The sequence below is a fragment of the Amblyomma mixtum genome, chromosome 5, assembly GCF_055824585.1.
Source record: "Amblyomma mixtum isolate Tamu chromosome 5, ASM5582458v1, whole genome shotgun sequence".
Lineage (NCBI taxonomy): Eukaryota > Metazoa > Arthropoda > Arachnida > Ixodida > Ixodidae > Amblyomma > Amblyomma mixtum.
The window spans coordinates 117814857-117842514 of NC_143016.1; the positions used below are offsets into that span (position 1 = coordinate 117814857).

At 47.2% G+C, this 27658-nt stretch overlaps 1 protein-coding gene across 1 annotated transcript; it reads right to left on the bottom strand.

The window, feature by feature from the left end:
* Positions 1 to 1011: 1011 nt before the first annotated feature.
* Positions 1012 to 24646, bottom strand: LOC149343449 (uncharacterized). The gene is made up of 5 exons (XM_089546972.1): positions 24542 to 24646; positions 20148 to 20311; positions 9472 to 9548; positions 2222 to 2308; positions 1012 to 1193 (listed from the first exon to the last, which is right to left on the bottom strand). The coding sequence occupies exons 1-5, from the start codon at positions 24644 to 24646 to the stop codon at positions 1012 to 1014; spliced, it is 615 nt and encodes a 204-aa protein (XP_089403098.1).
* Positions 24647 to 27658: the final 3012 nt, after the last annotated feature.

The following is a 27658-nucleotide window of genomic DNA, read 5'->3' on the forward strand; positions in this document are numbered from 1 at the left end:
AGAACAAACCGGTTTTTCTGGCCACTGCGTTAACCACTTCACTAATGGCGCAATTTTATTGCGAAAACAATGCTGCTTGCACTTTTCTGCCATCGATGGTCGTGGCGCCTCCTTACACAGCGACTCGTCACGTGACCGTGTGACGTCACGACATACCGAGGACGGGGCCCCAACTAGCGCCATCGATGGAGGAGGTACAGCCTTACATGCCAGCTGCGCCGCTCCCCCACGTGACCACGGGACGTCACGACAGACCGAGAGCCGGGGCCCCAGCTCGCGCCATCGATGGCGGAGGTACAGCATAACACGCCGGCTGCGCCGCTGCCGAGAGAGGGCGCTCGCCAGAACGGGATAAAAGAACGGGGGGGGGGGGGGGGGGGCTGCAGCTGCGCTCCTCTCAGTGCGCTGTGTCGGATGATGTGTACAAGGTGAGGCTGGAACGATCTGCTGCGGCGAAGCGACGGCGCCACGCTTACATGCTGCGGCCAAGCGCTTACAGCGCTTACAGGAAAAGATTACAATGAACCATGGAGACGAACATCCTCCGTGTTTAACTGCCAATCGTCGTTGTTGTTCTCTGTTGGAGTGCCAGTCTCCCACACTGCAGTGTGCTTTAGATTTCGTCGTCTTCATCCAGAACACGCCACTATCGCATCAGCCCGCTCAGGAGACTGCCCAATAATTTTTTTCACTTTCAATAAACATTGATTTCTGCTGGGGCACTCCTGAGCCATGCGGACGTGTTGGCCCGAAGTGCGAGTACTCTCAAGAAAATATGCCACATGCGGTCATGACGGGCCAGACACTGGGCGTAATCATGCCAGCGGTACACTTATCGCTGCAGCTTCTCTGTCCCGCTGCTGGGGAAATACAGCGTGCAAGTTTTGCCTTATGGTCCTTAGTAATGTTATTCAACATATACGTAGTGACACGCGTTCTCAAGGGGATAAAAATAGCGAAGCAATTCAAAATGGCTGTGTTCTTTTATTGAGAAGGAACTAATGTGTGGCTTCACAGTTTACGCAGGCTTGAACAAGTATCATTGTAGTCATGGTAAATAGTTTTGTTGTAGCAGTTCTTCATGAAGAAGTCGTTGCAATCATCGTTGGCTGTGGTTCCGTTTTTCACCCACTGGTGACACAGCGGTCCGGTCGGCTCCTCTAAGCTGCGTGCCCTTGCACCGAGGGCACGCTCTGAAGAAGAGAACAGGTTTGCGCTTGGAAGAAATATTGGGGCAGAAACATGGAGGCTAACGAAAAGGGTTCAGCTTAAGTTAAGGACAACGCAGAGAGCTATGGAGGGGGAATTGATAGGTGTAACTTTAAGGGACTGGAAGCGGGAAAAGTGGATGAGGGAACAAATGAGTTAATGACGTCCTAGTCGAATTCAATGGGGAGAACAGGGCTAGGGCAGGGCATCTAATGCGAAGGCAAGATAACCGTTAGTCCTTCAGGGCAACGGAGTTGATTCCAAGAAAGTTAAGCGTAGCTAGGGGGGGGGGGGGGGCAGAAAGTTAGGTGGGCGGATGAAGAAGTGTGCGGGGATATAGCAGCCGCAGCTGGAAAAGGACACGGTTAAATAGAGAGACACGGGAGAGGCTTTTGCTCTGCAGTGGGCGTAGTCAGGCTGCTGATGATGATGAGAAATATTTCGCTTGCACGTCTGCTGTTCACATGGGTGCAGCTTAGAAGTGAATTTTCGTGAAGGTTCTTGCAAGTCTTAGTGGCTGTTATGAATGAGGACCAGTGAATATGAAAGCTCGATAGCAGCGATAGTAGTCCTGAACATTGGATACAGGCATATGCCTATGACTACTTTTTAGTTTAGAGGCCAGGAAAGCCTGAAAAAGGAATATACGAAGATACCTACCCACTGCTTTTTTTCATATCATTCGTAATATCATGAGCTCAGTATGATTGATCAATAGTAGCTCGATATGAAGCAGGATATTATAAGAAAGCAATGTTTTGACTGTATCCTAAGCTAGTACCCTAGAGGTACTGCAAGGTTCGCATTGATGACCACTCTTATTACCACAGCGCTCTGCAGTTTTGCTGCGATAATATGTAGCTATGCATATATCGCGCGATAAAGTATTCTAGAGATATTTATATCTAAAAAGGTGCAGTAAACTTCGTACGTTCAATCCCTTTTCCAAAATACCTTTTCCAATCTCTAAATAAAGTGTGTTGAGTAACTTAGGAATATTTTTTCTACTTACCTCGTCTTTCAAAGTGAACGCAAAGAACCTGTACGACGCTACAGTTGACATCTGCATACAAGAATCGATAGGCTCCTGCGGGGCCACCTGAAAAAAACACCGCAAAAAATAGTTTCAAAGCTTATAAAAAATAAATACAACACTTGCACGTACAGAGAAGGATACAGAGAGATGTCTTAAAGTTGAGCACGGTAGTGGGTCCTCTTGGAATAAAATGCTAAAAACACTGAAATGACGCAGCTTTTACATCGATGAAAACTGTAAGCAATATTTAAGACAGAGACAGGAATATTATATTAAAATGTAAATACACTAAATACTGAAGATTCCAAGTACAGAGCCAAAACCAATTTGAGGTAATGTGAATTAAAACAGAACAAAGTCATAGAATCATTAGAAACTCGAAACTCGATGCTAGTTCTTCAATGTTTAATTTTGTTATGTGTGTAAGGCGTCTGAAAAGTATTTTGAAACGCTAGGAATCATTATGAATAATTTTGGGAGGGCAGTTTAGATTTTTATTATGCTCTGTAAAAGATCAATTTGAGTCTTGATATACGTGCTCGTTTAGTTTGAACTACAAGTCGATTCATGCCAACGCTGCCATCCATGCAGTCCCGCTCACGGCCATCTCATAATGAGAAAAGTGAATATAAATTCGCATACGCTTGACAGTGTTGAAAGAGCTATTTCCAGCGAAACAAGCGACCGACCTGCCCAGAACAGGCGGGTACTACAACGTACGGGCTTGCCTCCTAATGACGTCCCCTTCGCCAGCCGAGCAACGAGCCAGAATGGGTGCAGCGAAAAAGGTACCTCCTAGCTTACCTTTCGCGTCGCTATTTTGTTGATGCCAGCAGTTCTACATAAAATCAATGATCGCTGGTCTACCAAGCGTTGACATTTGTTTAAACAAAATGCGTGACCACTACTGGCCATCCTGATAGTCAGAACTTTGGAGGAAAGCTCCTGATGCGTTCCTGAGGTGGTCAGAAGATCGTTGTTTCCAGATTAACATGCCTTGTGATTTCTACCCAGAAACGGTGGGCGACAAAGACGCGCACCATAAAAGTTGCCACCCCGGTTAGCAAGAACGAGGAGAGGATGAGCACGAACATTAATTTCGCTCTACAGTCGGTATATCAACTCTAAGGAGTTAGTAACCGCGTGTTAGTAACAATGGTAAACGATCGCGTGTCACCCTTTAGCGGCCGGTTGTCTCTCTGCAGGCTCTACCCTGAGCACTGACACTTGTCATTAGACACCTTTAGCATACTACGTACTGTGGTACCGTTACCTTTACCGGAGTACCGGGGGCCCGCGCTCCATCAGTGCGCATGCGGAGATTACCTTGTAGCAGCAGCTACGCGGACGCCTGCCACATTGGGACCAATCAGCGTGTGCGCACTGCTGGTGAGCTGGCTCCCGGTACTCCGGTAACGGTAACACGGTACACGGTACGCTAAAGGTGCCTGTTATCTCTGACAACCAATTGTTATCAACGGACGAAATTTGTCGTCAGCTGCAGCCAAGCCAGCGCTACGCACGTTGTTTTGTTACTGCCGGGGCGGCTCAGAGCACGTGTAATGACATTCGAATTCGACTACACTTCATCATACGCGAACTTTGTTACACCGGTATCTGTCGAAAAGCTTTTTCCCACGATAGCGTTTGTACTGCCCGAAGGGTGAGGTGAACAGGAAATGTATGCGCGGCAGCCCCCACGGTCGCACTAGCGTCAACGGGCATGCGCCCGGGCATGGCATGGCGTGGCATGGCGTCAACGGGCATGGCATGATATGGGGTGGTTCAGGGAAACCCACCAGATTTTCTCTGAAATAGGCTTTGAGTGGCAGAAAGGTGGCTTTCAAGAAAGTACAAGAAGTGGCGGCAGATATCACTAAACAGGTGACCCATGTTAATTAGTTGCTGCTGTAACTCCAACACTTAAACTTGTTCCAATTACTGTTAGGCACCTCCGGCAATCAGAGATTTGTGGCTGACGGATTGCAATATTGACATCATTTAAAACTTAGAAAAACTTTTGCTGGGTATTATGGCGCAAAGAGATTTTCCTCTTATCATTCCAAAATCACGCGGTAGTCGAGTGCATGCGGTCACACCCAGAAAAAAAACGTCACTCGCATAGGAAGCGCCACGCAGCCTTCTCACTCCCGCCCACTCTGGGGAGATGAAAAAGAGCGGCAGACTGGGTCCTGGCAGGGCAGGGAAAGCAACACAGGGCGTTCACCTCCAAGGTACGTGTGATGACGGGTGTGACTCGACCGCTCCACATCCACGTGCTTTTCGAATGACAGAGCGAATGTCAAGAGTTTTTTGCGTCACAGCGCCGCGTCTAACCCCTAACTTCTCCTGGAACACTGTGCCGCAAAAATCTTTCAATACCTCAAAATCTGTACTTTTAAATATTTCCGGCAGACTCCCCTAAAACTCCCTGTATAGAGCAGCTGACTTGGAGTGCCTGTCCAGTGGGCTGACATTAAAGGAGCAGAACCACACAACTGCGAAACTGAACGTCACACTTGCGATCAACAGCAGAAAGGATCTCACGACTACCCGGAGTGTCATGTGGCAGAAGTGGTTAGGGAATGAAGGCGCGCGAGAAACGCACAGGGAACTCGTAGAAGCGACGGCGACTGTGCAGTTCACGTCGAGCCTACCGTGCACGCTCGCAAACGACGTCTAAAGAAACTGTTCATTCTAGCTTTTTCTGACTTGTAATCTGGCAACCTATGTAACCTATACTCGCTCGACAAGGAGCAGCCTTACGGCAATAAACACCAGTCGTTGCTTATAACTCGAAACAATGGTGCCGTCATTTGTGCGCGTCTCTAAGTTTACATAAAGTTATGGTGCCGAAACGCGGGACTAAAACGCTGCAACGGTGCGTAAACAGCAAGGCCATTAAGTCTCGGCGGGACAACGAATTCTGGGCCATCACCGCAACGATCCTTGGAGGTGAAACCACCTTGGACTGAAGGTTCCAGGAACGAGGCCTAGGAAAGCCACGCCCGACGCTCTAAAACGAGGCCTGGAGACGCCACACCTGAAGCCAAGCTTGGCGCTACGACCACGACCGACACTACAACGAGGCTGAAATGGAACGGCTGAAGAAGAAACGAGGAGCTTTGAGATCCCAGGTGACAAAACTGATTTCCGAAGTGGATTCATCTTTAGAGGCGCATGCTGACGAAAAGGCTCTGAACATACTGTCAGCGAGGCTTAGCGCCCTTCAGATACAGCTCAACGAGGTGGACGCTGCTATCGAGCCACTTGTGCCTGATGAAGAAGCTGAGGAAAACTTCACGCGTACAATCGCGTACAACGACAGAATTATCACCTACGCTGCAAAACTCAGCCAACATGCCGAAGCTCAGCGAGCGAACGCCAGTCCAGGACCGGATGCTACACGGGCGCCTCGCGACGGTAACCGGAGCGGTGCCGGCTCAAAGGTCAGGTTGCCGAAACTCGAGCTGCAACGATTCAGCGCCGCCGCCACGGAGTGGCAGCCCTTCTGGGAGCAGTACCAGCAAGCGATTCACAGCAACGATGCCCTTTCCAACGGCGAGAAGTTCTTATATTTGCAGTCAGCGCTCACTGGGAGGGCTGCAGCAGCGGTGGCCGGGATTCAAGCTACAGGAGCCAATTACAACACTGCCATCGAGCTCCTGAAGGAGCGCTTCGGACGCACAGATGTGCTAATCCAGGAGCACCTCACCCAACTGCTGGACCTCCCGACGGTACGAAGCGGGCAGGAGGTAAGGGACCTACGTCGACTCTATGACCACATGCAGCGCAACATAGCCGCTCTCACGGTGCTTGGCGTCAAAACAGACAGCTACGGCGCAATGCTTGCCTCCGCGTTGCTAAGAGTGCTGCCAAGCGACCTTGTAATGAAATACCACAAGCGTTGTTCAGCAGCAAAGCAAGAGGATATCCTTTGCATTGCAAGTCTGCAAGAATTTCTAAAAGAAAAGAGGAAGTTGAGAGCAGGGAGAAGGCGGTGCAGGTTGGTCATCGGGAAAGCAAGAACATTAATGCGAAACCACGATTAGAGAATGAAAACTCCAGAGTTTCAAAGATTTCAGCGGCATCGCTCTTTTCCGCCAGTGATCTGAAGCGGAATGAGCCCTGTGCATTTTGTGCCGCCAAAGATCACGCGACCAAAGACTGCCAGACCTCGCTTTCTCTGGAAGAAAAGAAGAGGGCATTGCGTCAGGCAGGCCGATGCTTCCACTGTTCTGTCAAAGGGCACACGTCGAAACAATGTCGCAACAAAGGAGTGAAGTGCAAGATATGCGGCAAAAGGCATTTAACTCAAATGTGTGATCCTGCGTGGAAACCACTTAACAGCTCAGCAACCGAACTGCATTCAGCTACAGGCAAGAAGAGCGACAAGGCTCCCACTGTGCTGCTACAGACTGCCCAAGTATGGGCAGAGGGACCGCAACGAAGCACTCTAACTCGTCTCCTGTTTGACGGGGGTAGCCAGAGGAGTTTTGTGACCGAAGAGCTCTCCCACCAACTCCAGTTAGAGGTTGTGGGAGAAGAAGACATCACCATTTACCCGTTTGGAGGAGCCGGAAACGTTATTAAGCACAAACGGAAGCGTGTCCGCATTTGGCTGAGAAGTCAGTACAACCGAAAGCAACACGCTATCGAAGCTTTGGAGATACCAGAGATCTGCTCTGACCAGCTGACTCTTCCCGAAAAGGTCATCGAAGGAGTTCAAGCAGAGATAAATGAGCTTGCAGATGTGACCGTACCACCAGGTCATCTGACGAGAAAAGGCATCGGCATTCTTATTGGTTCTGATTATTACTGGACTCTCGCCTCTGGCCACGTGCGAAAACTGCAAGGTTCATTAATGGCACTGAAGACGGAATTCGGCTGGACATTACAAGGTCCTGTTCCTTTCAGTAGTTCGACCGCTAGCTGTTCATCCGTGGCTGTGCTGCGGGCCAGCATGAGTGACGAGGCCCAGTGCCTTTCAGCTGACCTTAAGTCGTTTTGGGAGCTCGAGAGCATGGGCATTGTTGAGCCTGTTGCCCAACAAAACGAAGACAACGACATCATCAAAGAATTTGCCTCATCTGTCAAGCTTGTTGACAGGCGCTACGAAGTCGCCTTACCGTGGAAGCAGGTTAAACTCAACCTAGGCGATAACAAGGCAGTTGCAGAGAAGCGTTTGTACAACCTGACAAAGAAGCTAAGGCGGGACGAGGAAATGATGCTTGAATATGATGCTGCGGTACGTCAGTACCTCCATCAAGGTTTTGCCGAACGACTCCCAGCAGAGGAAGGCAGCAGCTCAGAAAACAGAATTTATTACATGCCGCATCGGGCAGTTCTTAAGCCTGACAGCCTTTCCACCAAGCTCAGGGTTGTCTTTGACGCATCATCCAGCGAGCCAGGAGGTGTCTCTCTAAATCAGGTTCTGGAGGCTGGTCCTAACTTGAACCCTGATCTCCTGGAAATCTTGTTAAATTTCAGAATTCATTGCATCGGCATTACTGCAGACATCGGAAAGGCTTTCCTGCAGATAGCAGTCCGTGGTGAGGACCGCGATGCGATGAGATTCTTATGGTATGAACAGATGCCAACCGAAGAAGACCCGAGGCCGCTCGTAGAGACCTGGAGAATGACAAGGGTGCCCTTTGGAGCGACGAGCAGTCCGTTTCTTCTAGCCGCTACCTTGCGTCACCACTTGGCGACAACAGGTGTTCATCCCAAGACAACGGCAATAATTGCAGAAAACCTCTACGTGGATGATCAAATCACTGGAGCAGACTCTGAACAAGAAGCAGAAGACTTTTACCACGAGACATTGGAAATTATGAGTCTAGCGAGCATGTCACTCCGCAAATGGAACTCGAATTCCAAGAAATTGCTCCAACTGTTTGACGACGACGGGGCAGGAGGTGCCGTGGACCAGGTGGAATGTCCGACAGCAAGCGTGTCGAGAGTGTTAGGACTTGTCTGGAACAAGCACGATGACTGTTTGGGATTTTCGTTAGAGGCCGTATTGGACCTCCTGAACCAAAACAGCAACACAAAACGCTTTATTCTTCAGGCGTCGGCTCGAATATACGATCCTCTTGGGCTCATCTCCCCAGTCACTGTTACAGCCAAGTTGATGTTTCAAAAGCTCTGGGAGTTGGGAGTTGAGTGGGACGCACCCCTACCTGAAGAAGTACAGTCATCTTGGAAGGAGTGGCATTCACAACTCCACCACTTGACTGAAGTAACCGTACCCAGAAGATACGACGGACTTCATAATGCCGGCAGCATCGATATTCACATTTTCGCCGATGCTAGTCCGAAGGCTTACGGGGCAGTTGCATACTTGCGTGCCTCGGGGACCAAGGCCCCAGCCGTGACTCTGATCTTATCCAAATCGCGGGTGGCACCGATTAAGAAGCTCACTCTTCCCAGATTGGAATTGATGGGAATGCTGATAGGCGCAAGACTGAAGGAATACTTGATGCGATCACTGAAACTACCAGTTGCCAAATGGCATCTCTGAAGCTCATTCCGGGGGGAGTATAAAGAAACTGTTCATTCTAGCTTTTTCTGACTTGTAATCTGGCAACCTATGTAACCTATACTCGCTCGACAAGGAGCAGCCTTACGGCAATAAACACCAGTCGTTGCTTATAACTCGAAACAATGGTGTCGTCATTTGTGCGCGTCTCTAAGTTTACACAACGTCGAAGCAAGCGCGAAGAGTCAGCTGCAGAGACTGTCTGCACGTCCATGACTCCGATGCAATGGAAAATTGTTACTAATAAATCCCCTAAAACAAAGTTGGTAACAGAGCAAACGGGAATTCTTGCTACATGCTTATCGAGACGGTGGACGGGTGAATCTTTGCGACCGAGAAAAAAGAGTGACCAAGCTGCCTGACATAACGCCCAGGCATGCCACAAGCCGCTACATGTGCATCACTTTTCTGAAGTGGCGTGCAGAGCATGTAAGTAAAAAGGGCTAGAGCGAGCTGACGCATCTCCAGTGCAATTATATACGCCTCGCTGTACATCAGTCCCTCGTTCTGATCGGCCTGGCTTTAATCTGGAGCTCCTGTTGTATAGAAGCGAATTTTTGAGCACACTCGAGTTTGATTACTCGAAATGAGAGCATAACGGAAGTGACCGTTAATCTGGTTTTCCTTTTGAGCGCTCTAAATGTTTTCTGTTGCAAACATACATGTGGGTTCAAAATTCACTTACCGGTTATACTGCTTGCGTTCATGTAATCATATACTCCAGATTCATTATAGAAGTGGAATGTTTCATTTACAGTAAACCTAGAAAAAAATTAATGTGCGCTCTGGAGTTAACCAAGGCAATTGATATAGGAAGGACTAAATATCCTATTATGTCTCATAAGTGTTTACTTTTTGGAATGTGTGCTTAGAGCAGAAGCAGGATAGCGAATAGCAGCAGATGTGTAGCAAAGAGACGAAGCAACGAGTAGACCGTTACGCAATTCTGGTGATCGCTTCTTTTTTCTTTCATCTATATAATATCTGATAGTGCTATTTCCATTCTTATTTCTGAACTACGTATGCCAATCCAGCAACTGCATGCCTTTCATGAAATCCAACATGATCTTTTCATACAACTGTGATGAGAGTAAAAGTGCGAAGTGTAGGGCTATAAAGTGATCATACCAATGGACAGCCATTCATGCTTACTTCAGTCGAAGCAGGGAAGTGGGGTTCACCAGCCCTAGGAAAATGTGTCAGAAATTTTTCATTTGTGTAAATGTGTTGCGAAAATGATTCAGGGGAAATCCTTTCGCGGAATTCTGTAATGCCTCTTTATGTTGAAAGTTTGTGTAATAAGTAACAAACGACAGGAAAATAAACCTTTTTTCTAACTGAGGGCATCGATAACTAATCTATCGTACGTATAAACTGCCTGGGTGGAAACTCGTTTATGTTCACAAGCGACCACGGAAGACGTCTTACTAAATTTTCTGTACGCCTCAGTGTTCAGTTAAAAAGGAAACTCTCAGACAGAAGTGAAAATTGTGCCAATTGAGGGCAAGTTATCGGAGCTTACACTAGCACATGCCATGCATTTTCATGGTTAATCGCGTAAGACCAAAATATATAAATTGTTGTGGGTCTTGTATAGAGTGCCGAATCTCCGCACAATAGTCCGCACCCGGTGTATAGTCAGCAGGGCTAAATTCCGGCCTAAGAAAAGTATTAGCTTAAATAGTCCGCACCCAGGGTGTAATACGCAAGGGCATATTGGTTTAAAATAACTTTTTTTTTTTTTGGGGGGGGGGGGGGGGGTTATACGCTCATGTTTCAGGGAAGAAGCCCAGATTTTCTTTAGATGTTCCACGGAAGCAGCAGACATCCGTGCACTTTTTTCATCAAAGTCAATTTCTTTCCCTCTTACTGGGTTCGGTTTGACAGCTTGCGCACGCTCCATTTCGTAGTAGTAGTACAAAACTTTATTCTGCAAAATGGGACGGGGTTTAGGGGTTGGGGTTTTGAGCAGCAGGTGGTGTTCCTAGGTACAGGATCCCATTGGTTCTTGCTGCCTCCTTGGCCCGCTCAACCAACGCAAGCTGATCTTGCGGGTCGGACCTGAACAGAAGCTGCTCCCACTGCTCGACTGACGGGTTTGTAACTTTGGGCTCTATCGGGCTCGCCCGACAGCTCCATTTGGAGTGGTAGAGGGTGGCTATCTCTCTACACCACACGCATTCTGGAGCGTATTGCGTAGGCCAAATCTTACAGTATATGTAGCGACTTGGGTATGAGTTTGTTTGTAGCTGTCTCCATGTAGTTGCCTGATGTCTTGTGAGTGTCTTGTGGGGAAGCGGGTATTTACGGCATCCTAACTTCGAAAACATGGTGAGCTCTCCGTAGCTGTTCGGAGTAGTGTTGGTTGTGAGACAGAGAAGCGGCCGTCGTAGCTGTCGTTAGCAACCAGGGAAAAGAAATATCCAGCATGTCAATTAGGACTGGGAATATAGACACGGCAGAGGAGGTGGCAATAGCTTTAGCTATCACGGAATCAAATAGAAACAACAAGAGCTACACAATAGCAACAGACTCACAGGCTGCATGCAGACGCTTCCTAAGGGGAAGAATAAGCAAGCAGGCCGGCACCCTCCTTAGGGATGCGACAAATCTCAAAAACAAGCAGAATGTGGTATGGGCACCTGGGCACGGAGGAGTTGAGAGAAACCTTAAAGTCGACGCGATAGTTCGAGATTACACAAATCGAGCGAGCGACGCTCCACTTCACTGAGCTCGAATGCTGCCGGGAGGGCTCTTAGTGTCTCCGTAGTTATCGCAGCCGCTCTTCAAAGAGAACTACGACGCGTCTGGCGTTATTTCTTTTAAAGCGATGTTTATTGCCTCAGGGCATATAATGGTATGTAATGATGAATGGCGCAGATGCTTAAATAAATTAGAAAAGGTTCGCTGATTCAATGAAATCGACAAGTGAACGATGATGTGGTCCCTGTGTCCATGTGCCGAATTCTTGACGGCTTCAGCGGCGGCCAAACGCACAGCACGTGGTGAATGTAGGCCTCAAGATTTCTGTTCTAGCAGAATGGACATCTTGGGGGATATAAACCTCGGAATTGCGGCCACTTTCATGGCATGGCTGGAGTTAGGGCAACCCCGACCCGGATCCTCCGAAGCGCAACCTTCTCCGCTCGGGTAAGACCGGGTGGGAGGGTTACCGCACGCGGAGGCGTTAGAGCGTCTGGCGATATTCATCTAGGTTTTTGGCATATGCTCACAAATGAAAGCATTGACAAGCTCTAAATAGCTTCAGCGGCATTTGCTTGCATGTCGAAGCTGACTGCTTATCGGGGCGGATTTCGGTATGTGATTTAGCACGGCAAAATGTCCCAGCTGCAGTCGGTTCAAGCGCCTGGAAGTGTCAGTCTCCAGTCTCACCAGCGGGAACCACGCACGTTCGCCGGTCATGCTCAAGACGATGTAGACAACTGCCTCAGCCACTGTCAGCGAGCCAGTAGGTACAACCACTTCGACGCCACAGCACAGTTGACCAATGCTGTCTTTTTATGCGAAGCATATTACTAGAGCTACACTACAGCCCGTCGAGCGCGGCGGTGGAGCTACCATTGACCTTTAGCGTGACCACGTGACACCACGTGACAACATGACGACACAGCAGAGGAGAGATGGGCTGCCGGCTCGCGCGGTCGGCCGCGGCGGTGGAGGCTCCACATCAGAGGCGCGGTGGCTGACCACGTGACAACATGACGTCACAGCAGAGGAGAGATGGGCTGCTGGCTCGCGCGGTCGGCCGCGGCGGTGGAGGCTCCACATCACAGGCGCTGCAGCTGACCACGTGACGCTACAGCAGCGGTATAAAGCTGAGCTTGCCTCGCGCTCCGGACACTTACAAGGGGGCCAGGTGTTGGGATGCCGCCTAGAAGCAGGGCTGATTTGAACGAGAAGCGAAAGCTTCAGCGTGCCACAGAGACCGATGAAGAGCGGGATGAACGTCTGGCTAAGCGGCGTGCTCAATATGCGGCTCGGCGACAACGTTCTACAACAACTGAAGAACAAAGCGAGGAACTTTACCAAGCCTAGCCATCAATATGCTACGCATCTGACTAGGCTTAACCTGAGCTAAGCCTCAGCCATTTTTTCTCGCCGGGATCGCTCTCGTGTGGCTCGCAGACAAGGACACTTTACCACCTGGAATTATTTGATGAGCAGATAACAAAAAGCTTCGGGGACCCTTTTGCCAAAAAGAAACTAGCAGAGGAGACAATCGCCCAAAGGACACAGGTCCTAGAGAGACTTGCATAAGAGACATCGAAGAAAAACTTAAACTCTGTCGCCCCCTAAACCAGATAATGTGAGATGAGGACCAAGTTGGGCACCTCTTGAAAGGAATTGCTAACTGTGTGTTGAACGCTATGACTACCAAGGAAAACAATGCCTCCGCAGCCATCGTCATACACCACTGCCACGTTTTTGAGGCTCTAAGACTAGTTGGTTTGCACCAAAATTTGGCCGGCTACCCAACGCAACTAGTGCAACTAGCGCTGACATTGCCGGAGCTGAAAATATCATCTCTGTGGTCCACAGCAGTGTGCGTGAGCGCTTGACTATTCCACTTAAGGGCGTCAAATCTGACGTCGTGAAGCACTAGCGCCCCCAAGAAACGCCACACTTGTGGAAGCCACCATCCTTGCTGCGCAGAATTTATGCCCTGCCCTGGAGGACGTGCGGTACAGATCGCGTCTTGTGCTCACGACGACGGCGATTTTGTGTCGATCCCCATTTCGAGATTGGACGCAGCGAGCAGACTTCGCGTACTTGCGCGGGACATCATGCTTGCCGCGTGGAATTCCGGCCAATTTTGCAATTCCCGTTTACAATCCTTAGACCCAGATCTGAAGCTCCGGCTACCATCAGGCCTACCACGACGAGAAGAAACTTTGCTGTGTCGCCTCTGGCTTGGTGTAGCTTTCACCAACCACTACTCATTCTTAATCGGTATGGCTGATAGTCCTGCATGTTCCATCTGCGGGCATGATGAGACCATAACCCACATTCTGTGTGACTGCCCTGCCTACACCACCGAAAGGCAGTCTCTCAGCCGTGCGCTGGAGCGCCTAGATCCACGCCCTTTCACGGAAATGAAGATTCTCGGCCACTGGCCGCGGCGGTCGTCGGTGGAGAAGGCCTGCAAGGCACTGCTCCGCTTCTTGAGAACTTCTGGCCTGCACGATAGGCTGTGACTTTAACGAACAGTGACGTTTTAGAGTGACTTCAATTTTCCGCTACTCTCCTTTCTCTTTTTTTATCCCCTCACTCCTTTCCCCCCGTGTGGGGTAGCAAACCGATTATTCTTTCGGTTAACCTCCCTGCCTTTCCTCTTCTACATCCTCCTCCTCCTCCTCCTGTGCTCTGAATCCCGCCCTTAGCCCGCATGTTGCTCCAATGCAGGGATGACGTGCGAGAGAGAGAGAGAGAGGGAAAGGCAGGGATGTTAACCAGAAAGGATTCCGGTTGGCTACCCTGCACAGGGGAAGGGAATGAGGGGAATTAAAGAGGAAAGAGAGAAGTAACGGGAAATAATCACAGTCTGTCAATTAAGGCAGTCGCTCTCAAAAAGCGAAAGAGTGCCTTGTAAGCCTTGATGGCAGTTGACTGTTGTGGCCACGGACCGAGGATCTTGACCTCTGTGAAAGGGCGAGGGTCCAGGCGGTCCAAAGCACATCGCAGCTTATGTCTTTCGGCTACAAAGGCAGGGCACTCACAAAAGATATGGGTGATTGTCTCATCACAGGCGCAGTTCACACAAGAAGGGCTGTCGGCCATCGCGATCCGGAAAGCATACTTATTCGTGAAGGCAACACCGAGCCATAGACGACACAGTAGTGTTGCTTCACGACGCGCTACATTACACGGAAGACGGAGGCGCAGTCCAGGGTCCAAAGTCCTGAGGCGACGGTTGCACAACTCACCAGAGTTCCACGCTGAAAGTGTGAGCTCCAGCCTCAAAGAACGAAGCTCACACGCTGCGTCAGCTCTCGTTACGGGGATATTAACGGGTATTCCATCATTGTGGGCAGAACGGGCAGCTTCGTCAGCGTGGTGATTGCCATGAATGCCGCAGTGGCCCGGCAGCCACTGGAAAATTATGTTATGTCCTTTCAATGTGGCGTCATGGTAGAGCTTGCGGATTTCGGCAACGAGTTGTTCGTGTGACCCACGGCGTAGTGCAGTTTGCAGGCCTTGAAGGGCTGCTTTAGAGTGGGTGAAAACTGTCCAGTCATCTGCAGATTCCTGACTAATGAACTGAACTGCAGCCCGTAGGGCAGCTAGTTCTGCACCAGTTGAAGAGGTGAGATAGGTAATCCTCACCTTCATTAAAATAGACCGGGCCGGTATCACCACAAACCCAGCAGAGCTTGTTGAAGTCACTGAGCCATCTGTGTAGACATGTATGCGGTGTTTATGGTTAAAATGAAAATGATGCAGTGTCAGTTGCTTGAGAGCAGGCAATGATAAATCAGATTTCTTATTAATTCCAGGAATAGATAGGTGCACCTGGGGTTCATGGAGACTCCATACGGGTGCGCATGATCTTGATGGGTGGGCGAACTGCGAAGGAAGATAGGCACGGTGAGCTTGAATTACATTTGTAAATGCAGTATGTGGTCTGAGTACCGGAAGAGCTGCAAGATGATGACTCGGAACTCGCGTGAGGTGCCGAATGTGTGTTCTCATGGTTTCAACAGCAATGTATGAAGTAACAGGATGCTCCCCAGCGACAAGAATAGTGGCTGCCGTTGAGGCACATTTAGGTAGCCCAAGGCAGATTCGTAGAGCTTGCGCTTGAACACTTTGAAGTGTCTGAAGGTTTGTCTTTCTGATATTGTTCAAAATGGGAAAGCTATACCGCATGTATCCCAGGAACAGCGAACGGTACAGTTGAAGCATCGAGCGTACAGATGCACCCCAGGACTTTCCCCCGAGGAAGGAGAGAATATGAACAATCGCTGTCAGTTTCTTTCGCATGTCGTAAAGATGGGGACTCCACGAGAGGTTCCTATCGATAACAACGCCAAGGAAGCGATGGTTTTTCTCATAGGGAATGGCGTTGCCATTAATATATATGGGGTAACTTGTCATTTTTTTTTCGCGTGAACGCCACGAAGGAACACTTCTAGGTTGAAATATTTAGGCCCTGCTGACGAAGGTATAACGTCAGTATCGTTGCCGCCTTTTGTGGTTTCGCACGAACTTGGGGACGGGTCACGCTTGATGCCCAAATACAGATATCATCGGCGTATATTGAGATCTGGACTGATTGTGGCAATGAGTCAACCAGGCCGACGAGAGCTATGTTGAAAAGAGTTGGGCTCAGCACTCCACCCTGCGGGACTCCGCGCGAATTTAGATGCGAAGAGGTTGGTCCGTCTTCAGTCTGGACAAAACACGACCTCCCTGACAAATAGCTGCGTATCCAGCTGAACATACGGCCTCCAATCTGAGCAGCTTCTAATGCGTCCAAAATGGCCTGATGCGTTACGTTGTCGTAGGCGCCCTTGATGTCCAAGAATAGTGCCGCAGTCAATCTTTTCAAGTTTTTTTGGTGCTGGACGGACGATACAAGGTCAACCACATTGTCAATGGAAGAGCGGCCACGTCGAAACCCAGTCATCAGCCTACAGAGGTTCCTGTTAACTCCTGCGGCAATCAAGAGTAGCGTCGCGAGAGTAGTTGGACGCGTCATCCACTGCCAACATTTGCACATGAGGAAAACTTTGATGATTGTTTACCTTCAGTGTTTGACCGTTACCGTGACTATGACCGTGAGCATAGTCCTTTAGGAAAGTCACAAGGGCTTCGGAGTTAGGAATATTGACAAGGTCAGAGACGTTAAATGACAAAAGGTGCCATCACAGACATTTGGAATGGTGGTGACAGAACAGCAGCGGTGGCCTAGTCGTTTGAGCATCCGCCTCACTTTCGAGAGGTGCGGGGTTCGATCCCCAGAGCCGCCGGATATCCACCAGTTGCACAATGAGTAAACCTTTCCTCTGCCAGGTGCTCGGCTTCTGTAGGTTGAAATGCTTGAGAAATGGGTGTTTCGCCCCACCTTGAGAAGACGAAAATAATGTGGCGCTGTTTGTCCCCAGATGGTCTTGCGCCATAAAAAACCCATCATCCAATAGCTGTGTTGCCCTCTGTTTTTTTTTTTTTTTTTCAGGCACGACGGCCCGAAACTGCACGTAAACATTTTCGCTTCTTTGCAGTCGAAAAATATTCCCAGATGAAATTTCTCGTCTTGGCTGGCCTGTGTGCACAACAGTTCCTTGCCGAGATCGCTGAGAAGTCCGATAGCCACGTACTTGATGTTGGCTTCCTTCAAGCTAGAAACCTCGAAGTTCTTCATAACGATTGCCAGCTTCCGTGTCAGTGTCACTGCTTTGTATTACGGCTTCTGACACGACACCCTGCTGAAACGTGCGAAAAAGTACATAACAAAGAAACGTGTGCTTATTACGTGCTACACTTGACAGGAAGAACACAGAAGGGAAGGACACTATTCTTCCCGTAAAGTGTAGCACGTAAAACGCATGATGGACACCCAACTAGGTCTAGTTCTCGCCCTCTAAACGGAAGAAAATTGCGAGATGACCGTCGTCACAATAAATGGCTGACGATTAAAAGTTTTCAGGACTTCTGGGGTTCTTGCTTTCTGGCTCCCTTGGATAGAAAAACAGCTGTATTCACAGAAAGCAGGAGTGTGGGTGGGGTTCAGTGTTTCCACTGCACTGAGGCAAATTTTTCCAATGTATTGTTAGAAGGGGCCTTTTAAGCAACTTTTAAACTCTATACCAGTGGACAATCACATATGCTAATGACTATATGGTACTTACAGAACGTGGCCCCTTTGCGGCTTACATGAGTGACATTGTCTTGCAAACAGGGAGTACAGTTCTGATTCGCTATTAATTTTCGAGCTGTCAGTGCATGAAGAACTGCAATATTTGAATTTGTGAGCGCGTTTCGACCCTTATTATGTACGCTGGGTGTACAACGCGCGGTCGACGCATCCACATTCCCAGTTCCCAATGAGTCCTATAAAAATTTATCATCAACTGCATAGTTAGCTTCTGCTTGCGAAATATATTGATAAAATCATCCTATCATTGTCTTGGCTACAGTTTTAACACGAAATTTGTATTTATGGAATGCCGGCTACGAAGATCATGTAATAGCCGATGCATGTTCTCGGTTGCTCCTGCGGGTCTAGCACCAAGCCGCTCAGCAAGCGGAAGATTGTTGGTCCGAAAATACAAAAAAAAAATATTTCAGTTTTATCATACTTGCAACGTTCCTCCCACGGGCTAAATAACGTATCAAAAGCTTATAATGATGGTGTAGTTCTTTAACCCACTGTAAATCTCAAGGAGATATGCCCAGCAATATAATGCAATGGCGATTCCAAGAAAAGAAAAGGTTGTGGCATCGCAAACTGCAATAAGTTTGTTATCTGCAGAACTGGAGCCCTGTGCAGTGTTTTTCACTCCTACGGTGCCCGATACATCGGACAGGCTCAGCATTGCCTAACTACTCGTTTGAAAGAGCACACGGTCAATATAACTAAAGACAATTTTTTTTCTGGTGGCTCACTGTTGAAGTTTATAGGTAATGACTAAGAGAAAAAAATTGACTGGGGTTTAACCCGGTTGAACCTAGTTTACAGGGCGGAAGCTCGATGAGCCCCCCGTTCTTTTTCGATTGACGCTTCAGTCTTAGCTCCTTTGCTTGATGTCGCCTTCGCCAACGCGCACTGTCGACGTTTTCGATCATAGGGATCATCAGATTCAAAAAGCCGTCTACAATAAACAGCCGGAGCACTTGTTCCAGCGCGCGACTCCTTCATGGCTACCTGCGAACGTCAAGCAATGCTTCGCGCTTTTTATTATCGTATCAGATGAACGGCGAGTCACGTGGTTCAGCGCAACTGCGAGGCGAGCATTCACGTTGTTCAGCAAGCGAACGCCACGGGCTCCGCGCGACGCAGCTGTGCCGAGGCACGACGAGTCACATGGTATGACGTCACAGCGACACTCCAGGTCTACCGCTTGATTGTCATTCTTCGGAGCGGCATGACCTTGAGGTTTTTCACGGGAGGAGTAGATCTTCCGCTCTAAAAGAAATTGCACTGGACTGTTGCGCACACGCTGCTACAAACACATAGATTACACCGCGCAGGAAGTGGTTGAAGCCTTTCAAATCGGAAAGGAGAAATAAAAATGCATTATTAAACCTTCGATGTGTATGTCTGATAAAAAAATCGTCTTTCTCGTCAATTTTTGACCCTCACTCCCGTCTTTGTTTGGTCTTTTTTACCTTCTATGATTATAGGTTACGCCTTTCAAGCTTCCGAAATAAGTTTAGTTGCGAGCCCGCGTTTGCTCTGTGTGTCGTTTTCTCCTGGTGCGGCTTCTTTAACGTCATAGCGTTAGACTGCGCGTTTCGTGGCATCCCCAAGGCTGAAAGAACAAAATTCCGTTTGACGGCAACCGCTGCTGTGTGAGAACGAAATTCTCATTTGTCGATGATGATATGACGTCACATGTTGTTGACCAATTAACGCGGATCCTGACTTCACAAATAAAATAAAAGAAAAAGATAACATAAAGATAGAAAACAATGAAGAAATAAAATAGATTCTAAAAAACTAAGAAAAAGAAATTAGATAAGAAGTAAAGAAATGAAGGGAAAAATGAAAAAAGAATAAAAAAAGATTAAAGAAAGCTGTCCGTATCTGCGATGTGATATTCAATTATTACCCCAGGCCACTGAAGGCACCAATTAATGTTAATAGTGATAAGGTTAAGTGTACCCAATAGGTTTTGCTGTATATTTTTGTGAAAACGTGATAATACTACCATCTGGCTTTACATCAGCGTCAAAAAACTTCACAGATCTGTTCTTAACACACCTTGATTTACAATTCACAGTATAGACAATCCTGGGGCCCCTAGGTAGTTGTAACCACGGAGAACTGGAGGAAAGGAGATGGCATTGTTGACAACACAAAAAATAATTTACCAAGGGTCAAGTTGAGAGAGCCTCAGTCGGCTGTCCAATGTTTCAACGAAGACGTGCTTACCATGTTATTTTCTGTGGCGGATATAAACTACATAAAGATAACTGCCAACTGATCCAGATTGGTTGAGAGAAAGATATACTACATGTTCACTCCGGCACTAATGTATTCTTGTCGACAAGTACACGTCGACTGAAAACGTTTCGCGCTTGGTTGCATCACGAAGAAATACTGTGTGGACTTACTTGCCGCGTTGATGTTAAGGCAGTTTTTTCTTTCGAAACATGTGACAAAAGGCGGCGTCTTACCAGGAACTCGCCGTCTTGTTGTAGTACTGCAAACTTTGATAAGAGGTATGATCCGATAAATTCTTCCAAACTGTGATGGCACTGGTACAGTTCGTAGCATTGTGGCCCCCTGACGGGTCAAAGTTTCTTTTTAGCAAGTGCAGGGAATGATTCTTCTGAATAAACTGTAATACAAAAAATTGATTTACTTGTAAAAGATATGGCTGGGGTGACAATAAGCCATAAAAAGCGAATATGGCAACGAAAAACACTTCATGCCATTTTTTTTTCTCAAGGGTCGTTCTAAAACGCCGCATTTGGTATGGAGGCCAATAGACCACGAATTGTCTTTCTTTATCCGCGAGTTTAAATCAGTGAATGAGGTCTGGTGTTCGCAATGTATTGATTCTGTGTCATGAGCCGGAATCGTGAGAACTGCCATAATTGTGCAATAGGGGCTTTATTTTTTGGAGTTGTGGAATTTTTTAGAATGTACTTATTATGGCTGTCTTCTAGTGTGATTTTGATTTGTACACAGAGCTTCCAGAACTGCTGCGAGAGCAGTGAAAAAAAAAAAAACAAATCACTTCTTCACTTTTCATCTTGATCGACGAAGTTAAAATTACAAATAATGGAGTTTAGCTTCGTGTTTGACACGTACAATGAGGGGCCAATCAATTATGTTTCAAACGAATGAAAAGTGGAAGTTAACATGTGCACATGAAATGGCGGGTACGAAGTCATTAGGTTGCGTTCCCACCATTTTATCCCACACATGGCTCTATGTTCTATTCACACTAGTTTATTGTCGTGCTTTCACAACCCTTTCCTCTTCGACATGTTGCGATTCCTATATATTAAACTAGATTGGGCCAATATTATATCTTCCTGTACACTTCGCTGCGCCTTCAGGGAGGCTGTACGTGGTCATTTATAGAAAGTGTGCGGTTGAAGTACTGCAGTATTGTCCGTACAGTGAACAGCCACGCACCAGCCGCTACCTGAACAACTCGCTATTGTCATCCAGCGAACTCCAAGGCTTGCGCCGTCTGAGATATTTTACAAAGGGCGATGACCATTTTCTGCACTGAATAAGATAGAATGAAGGAAGAAGCTGCCGCAGTCGCCAGTATTGAGAAGAATGGTTACTTCTGGAACTTTATTCATTGGATGTCAAGTCTTAGATGCTGTGCTTCCTGATAGAATAGACGAAAATACTGCTGAATCCCTCTATGCTTATTTGACCGGCATAGGGCGTACGGTTGCCGCGCAGGTACATGCTGATGCACCATCGCTGAAGATGCCAGGAGCGTGTTAACAACACTTTTGCATTGCCTGACATAGAAAAGGAAGAAATAATCACAGCAGGGAGCAGCCTTTCAGTTGGCAAGGCGGCCTGACCTGATGCAATACATCTTAGACTAAAAAAAAACAACATTGATATGCTAGGAATCCATCTACTACATACCTTAAACCATTTATTGGCAAATGAAGTGTATCCTTACGACCTTAATACTGCAAAGGTTAGATTTATTTTTAAAAGGCGGTGAGCGATCCAACCTGCGAAACTATTGACCGATATTGCTGTTAAAAATGCAATTGATGCAGTTTTTGAAAAGGTGCTTTGCAAGCGTATACTGAACCTTATAAATAAATGTAACATACTTGTCATAATCAGCATGGCTTCAGGCCCCAAAGGTCAACGTCAACCACAGTTCTTGTTGTTTGACATCTCATAAATGTACCGCTGTATAATAAAAAACTAGCCATATTAGTATACTTATGCAGATCAAAAGCTTTCGATACGGTTGAACACACAATACTGTAACAGAAAATGGAAATCTATGGTCTAAGAGGAAATATGATATAATAACAGTTATTTTTCAGGACGAAAACAATATTTTGTTGTAAACAATTTAACCTGAATACCCCGAAGCATTAATTTAGGTGTGCCGCAAGGTTCCTTATTTGGACCGCAGTTTTTTTTCCTGTATAATAATGATCTTCCATCAGCGCTGAAATATTCCAAAGCCATAATATATGGCGATGACACTGCATTATTTTTTACAGGGGATAATTTAGAGCAGGTACAATGTAAAATTAATGAAGGATTTAGAGAAATTTCACAGTTGCTTAAAAATAATCGGCTAACACTGAATACTGAATAAAGTACACAGTGTGTTTCACTCGCGCACAAAGAACCTAAATTACGAACACATAGCACTATGTACGACAAAAATCTGCGATTGGTTACCCAGTTCAAGTATATTGGTGCCCTGTTCGCATATGATGTGCACTCGACAGCAAAAATTAATTACGTCTGCTTCGAATCAGCCTGTGAGTGTCATCTTTTAGAGAGAGCCAGAGACTGCTTTGGTTTTCCAACTTTACGCATTCTGTATTTCGCCTTTGAGCACAGACAATAATTGCCCGGAGACATAAAGAAATACATAAAAAACATATCTAGATTGCGTTTCTTGGCTTAAAAAACGTGCTATCCGTATAATAACTTATTCCAACAGTACCTGCCCTAGCAGGCGACTTTTTCAGCAGCTTTCGCATACTACCAGTATCAGTGGCATATAAACTGAAGATAGCTGAAACAGTAAATACTATAATAAGGTCTAACTGCCCTCTGACCCTTAGTTTATTTAGATTTCCAATGAAAAAAAACAAGAGCTGCAACTAAAAATCTATTAAGCTTACCACCATTTCATAATACGTACCGAAGGAGACACTTTGATAATAACGAAGCCCATGTGCGGAATGAAGTCCCAAATGAAGCAGAGGAAAAAAAATCATTTTTTGGCATCTTGAAACATGTTTTGCTACTTTTAATGGAAATGTAGGAATGAAGAAGCCTGTGTGATTTGATTCAGAAATTTTGATTACAGCTGACTTTGTTGTGATTTTATCGACCATCAGCTCTCCACCTTTCTTTGTGCATTACTGAACTGTGCTGCGATTGTGCCCTGTCATGATAAGGTCTGCCAATATTATTGTGCTTGCTTAGCATTTGGACCCATTACTAGGAGACACTTTGAATATAACGAAGCCCATGTGCGGAATGAAGTGCCAAATGAAGCAAAGGAAAAAAATCATTTTTCGGCACCTTAAAACATGTTTTGCTACTTTCAATGGAAATGTAGGAATGAAAGGTTAGATCGATTTTTAAAAGGCGGTGAGCCATCCAACCTACGAAACTATTGATCGATATCGGTGTTAAAAATGCAATTGATGCAGTTTTTGAAAAAAAGTGCTTTGCAAGCGTATACTGAACCTTCTAAATAAATGTAACATACTTGTCATAATCAGCATGACTATGGGCCCAGCCAAGTGTTTGTGTACTGGTTTTGGAAACGAATAAAGAAAGCTAAATATCCACCACAGAAAAGGTGACAGTGTGTGTTTGGACACTCATTCGCCGACGTGAATTGAGTTGAATACATTTGCGCCGCTACATTGGCCCGCACTGGGTCATTCGTGAAAGTCGAGAACTTGACTAGGTCGCGGATGGAGCTACAGAATCGCAGCAGCGCCATGAACGTCCAGGAAGCATACACGGCATGTCCGTGAAACCCTTTTACGCGTTTGGATGTTCGCGACTGCTTGCCATTTTATTCATGTTATTTTATGCTCCATGATGCACGGCGGTGTTCGCATTTTAGTGCTTAATTCGGCTATATTTAATACTCTATTGAATTATAGGGTCCTTGCTTAATTATGAAATGGTTCACGGTGCGAATCACTGTAATTTTTAAGTGTGCATGCTCAAAGTCGTCAGCACCTGGCTTTATAACTTTGTTACGCGAGATACACCCAGGTTTATCTTGAATGTTGGGAGCCACGTGAAAGTGCTTGCGCATTATCTAGATGGTTGTACGTATATTTGGAGTCTTATCTCGAAGCTTCTTTATGAGCCTGAAATGGAGCGGGGCCGACAGCAGCGATGATTCGGTTCTTCAACGACCGCCAAACACACTTCTTGCTATATCCTCCGCCGAGCTGTTCAGCTCTTTGTATGTGCAATTCAACCCCGTAAATAGCGTCTTTTGGAAGCCTTTCAGTGATTTTACACATTGCCGTCAACACTACATAATAGCTTGAAGGCGTCTTCGGGGCACCAAACTCACATATGGCCGCCCGCTCCAAAACAGAAAGAGAAATGGTCCCATGCCGATTCCAGTAAAGAAGCAATATTCTAAAACTCGAATATGTAAGCTTCGAAGCTGCACCTGCTCATGAAATGTACAGAAACAATACTCAGATGCTTTGCTCAGTTTGCCAGAGGTAAACGCATGTGACCTTCCCCCAACCCTTGCTTAAAAATATGAAACACCGTAAACCATATTTTCAATCTGACGGGATCAAACATTCTGGTGCAAATAGAACGACACAAGGAAAATTCTGCTTACGTCCCATCCAGAGGCGTTGTGTGTAGTTACTGCCAAGTGTGCTGAAACTTCGCTTAACGCCAAGCTCAGAAACAAGAAGCGAAAAGTGGTTTTAAATATAGCCATCGTGATTCTTACTTTGAGTGAGAGTGGCACTGCAGCGCTCTAGAGAATGGATGCTGGAATTTATACACATCGTAAAAAAATAAGAAAAAGGCGTCGTGGCATTTAGACATCACAGAGCTGGCTCTGCGCGTGCCTAGTGCTGAAATATGCCGACGATTCATGAGGGTTCAGAAATATACTCGATCATTCATACTACTGCACCTACTTCAAACGATGTCTATTGAGAAACTTTAATCAGAATCGAGCAGAAGATAGAAGCATGACTGTAGAAGAGGTAGGTTTCGATAGGAACACACACGTGGGATCAATAGGCTGTTGGTTTAACAGTTTATGATGGCAATAGGCATCACGTACTTTCGGGGAGACTGACAGAAAAATTGGCAAATGGCTTCGTGCGCAAAACATTGGTATCCTAAAATGAGGCTGAGTCCGTCACACAGAATACTCATTAACAGTGGCGTGAAGAAAAAAATTAGCGGGGGTTTAGCTTTGGTTAAGCCTGGTAGGTTGCGAAAGCAGGTGTTTTATACTGCATATGCAGCGCCTCTAGTGGGAAGAGCGCGGCGCGCCGTGCCAAGCGGCTACCGTTACCCGACGAGCCGAGTTGGTAGCCCGTCTCTCGCTCCTGGTATGACGTCACGCTCTGACGTCACTAGGCACGGTATGACGTCAGGGGTCATTTTAAAGGTCAAACGTGCCAAGTTGCCGCCGCAACGCGAAAAGCCGTTCTCGGGAGTAGTATTGCTTTCGCAATAAAAATTGGGGGTGGTTTAGATCTTGTTAAACCTCACCTCCATGGAGTGACGCGTTAGCTACAGCTGACCGAGTGGAACTCGCTGACTCGAATTGCAAAGTCAGTCTTTCGCCGCTGCGTTTCGCTCGGCGTTCCTTCTTCTACTTCTTCTTCGACCCTGGACTTGGATTCACAGTTACTGCGTAATTTCCTTTCGTCAAATTCATTTCCTTCATTACTGCCCTTATTTCTCTTTCTTCTTTCACTCCCACTTCCTCCCTTCCTCTACAAACGGGTGGCGGTTGTCGACCGAGATATGCGAGACAGTTACTGCTTAATTTTCTTTTCTCAAGTACCCGCGGTGGCTCAGTGATTATGGTGCTCGTGTTTACCCTAGCCCATGTAAAGGCCTCAAGAAGGCGGATGAGCGGCTCCATCTCCGCCTTTTCACCAATACGTTGGTGTGCCCGGCAGCCCTAAAACATTTTGACCTCTCCTTTAGCGGCAACTGCCCGCACTGTAATCCGGTGTTTTCGGACACCTATCACATGGTGTGGTCCTGCCCCTCCAACCCGGCCATTCCCCCCATCCCCAACCCAGCCCGGGAGGATTGGGAGGCGACCCTGCTCGGCTGCCACGACTTACAGGCCCAACAAGCCTTAGTCGGGCGCGCCCGGGCGGCGGCTACCGCCACTGGGGTCCCAAACTAGGGACCTCCACCTAGTGTTTGTAAGGATCGGTCCCTTACGGGCTGATCCAAACACCTCCTGTCCGTTCTGAATAAATGTTTTCACCACCACCGCCTGACGCGAAAGACGCGGGTTCGATCCCGGCCGCGGCGGTTGAATTCCTTTGGAGGAGAAATTCTAGAGGCCTGTGTACTGTGCGGTGTCAGTGGACGTAAAAGAACCCCAGGGGGTCGAAATTTCCGGAGCCCTCCACTACGGCGTCTCTGATAGCCCTAGTCGCTTTAAGACGTTAAACCCCATAAACCAACCAACCAATTTTCATTTTCTTGATTACGGCTCCTCTTTTTCTTTATTCTTTCACTCCCACTTCCTCCCTTCCTGTACGCTGCGGTTCGTGTGTGCACCGAGATAGAGAATTATTGCGTAATTAATTAGCGAGCTACAGGCTATGACTATGCTTAGGTTTCGCTGTGGTTAAGCGATGTAATGCTATTGGTGATTTACTTGTGTAATCTCTGACGTCATTAGACGGAGGACGGGTGTCCACCGAGATATGCGAGACAGTTACTGCGTAAATTCTTGTCCTCAAATTCATTTTCTTCATTACAGTTCCTCTTTCCATTGCTTCTTTCACTCCCACTTCCTCGCTTCCTCTACAAACAGATGGCGGGTGTCCACTGCGGCCACGGGCATACGGCCGAGGTGCGAACGGGCGAGAGACGGGGCCTCGTCATGCGGTGTCCCGGACTAGGGACGCCGACCATGTAGCGGGGCCACTCTGTGGCTCCCAAACTCTATTTCATCTATTAAAAGTTTTCACTACCACCACCACGCTCGACGAGGCAAGTAGCTGGCGTAGTGAATCTATTGCTTCAAATCGTTTGAGTTGCGTTATAATTCGGTGCCGTGTTCCCGGTGAAACTCCAGATCCATTTAATATAGTAAGGCATGACAGGCCAAATGGGACCGCATTTCTCTTTCTGGATTAGCAGCAGACATTGATCTCCTGTAACCTCCAGCCTGGTTCCTATGTCGAACATAAAGATTCTGGAAACTAGTAGAGCTTCCTGATAATCACTAAGTGCATGGAACCATCGGGTGGTATCGAAACATAAAAGGGACTCGGTATAAATAACCAGAGTTCGCTCGTTTGGGCTCAGCTGAGCTAAAACACAGGTATTAGGCATTGTCGAAATGAGCTTTCGGGGGTTTGAGTCGGCACTAGTCCCAGCTTCAGGGTTACTCTGTAACCTTAGTGAGCCTTATTAAAGTCCTTCGATAGCGCTATGGTCAAGAAACTTTTCCGTAACTCTATGCCAGAGCATGACACGCTACCCAAAGCGTCCGGGTGGCAGCGGTGGCGTCAGCCGAGGATAATGACAAAAGTAGAGGGAACACAACAAGCGGCTTGAAAAAAAGGAAAACAAAGGAAACATAACCTTCAGGGCAAACGGCATGCCATATGCGCTGTGAGACGATCGTCCTCCTGAAAAAAAAAATGCTAGGAGTAACAAACTCCAGATTACATCTACAAAAAAAACTGTCGGTAACATTATTGAATTATTCTCCTATTGTAACATGCAGGCCATG

Excerpts from the sequence above, each read along its gene's own strand:
- LOC149343449 (XM_089546972.1), bottom strand. The coding sequence starts at position 24,646 with ATGGCTATATTTAAAACCACTTTTCGCTTCTTGTTTCTGAGCTTGGCG. Across the intron at positions 9,549-20,147 it reads AACAAGACGGCGAGTTCCTG|GTTTACTGTAAATGAAACAT; the intron begins GTAAGACGCCGC and ends ATTTTTTTCTAG. Across the intron at positions 2,309-9,471 it reads GAACGCAAGCAGTATAACCG|GTGGCCCCGCAGGAGCCTAT; the intron begins GTAAGTGAATTT and ends TGTTTTTTTCAG.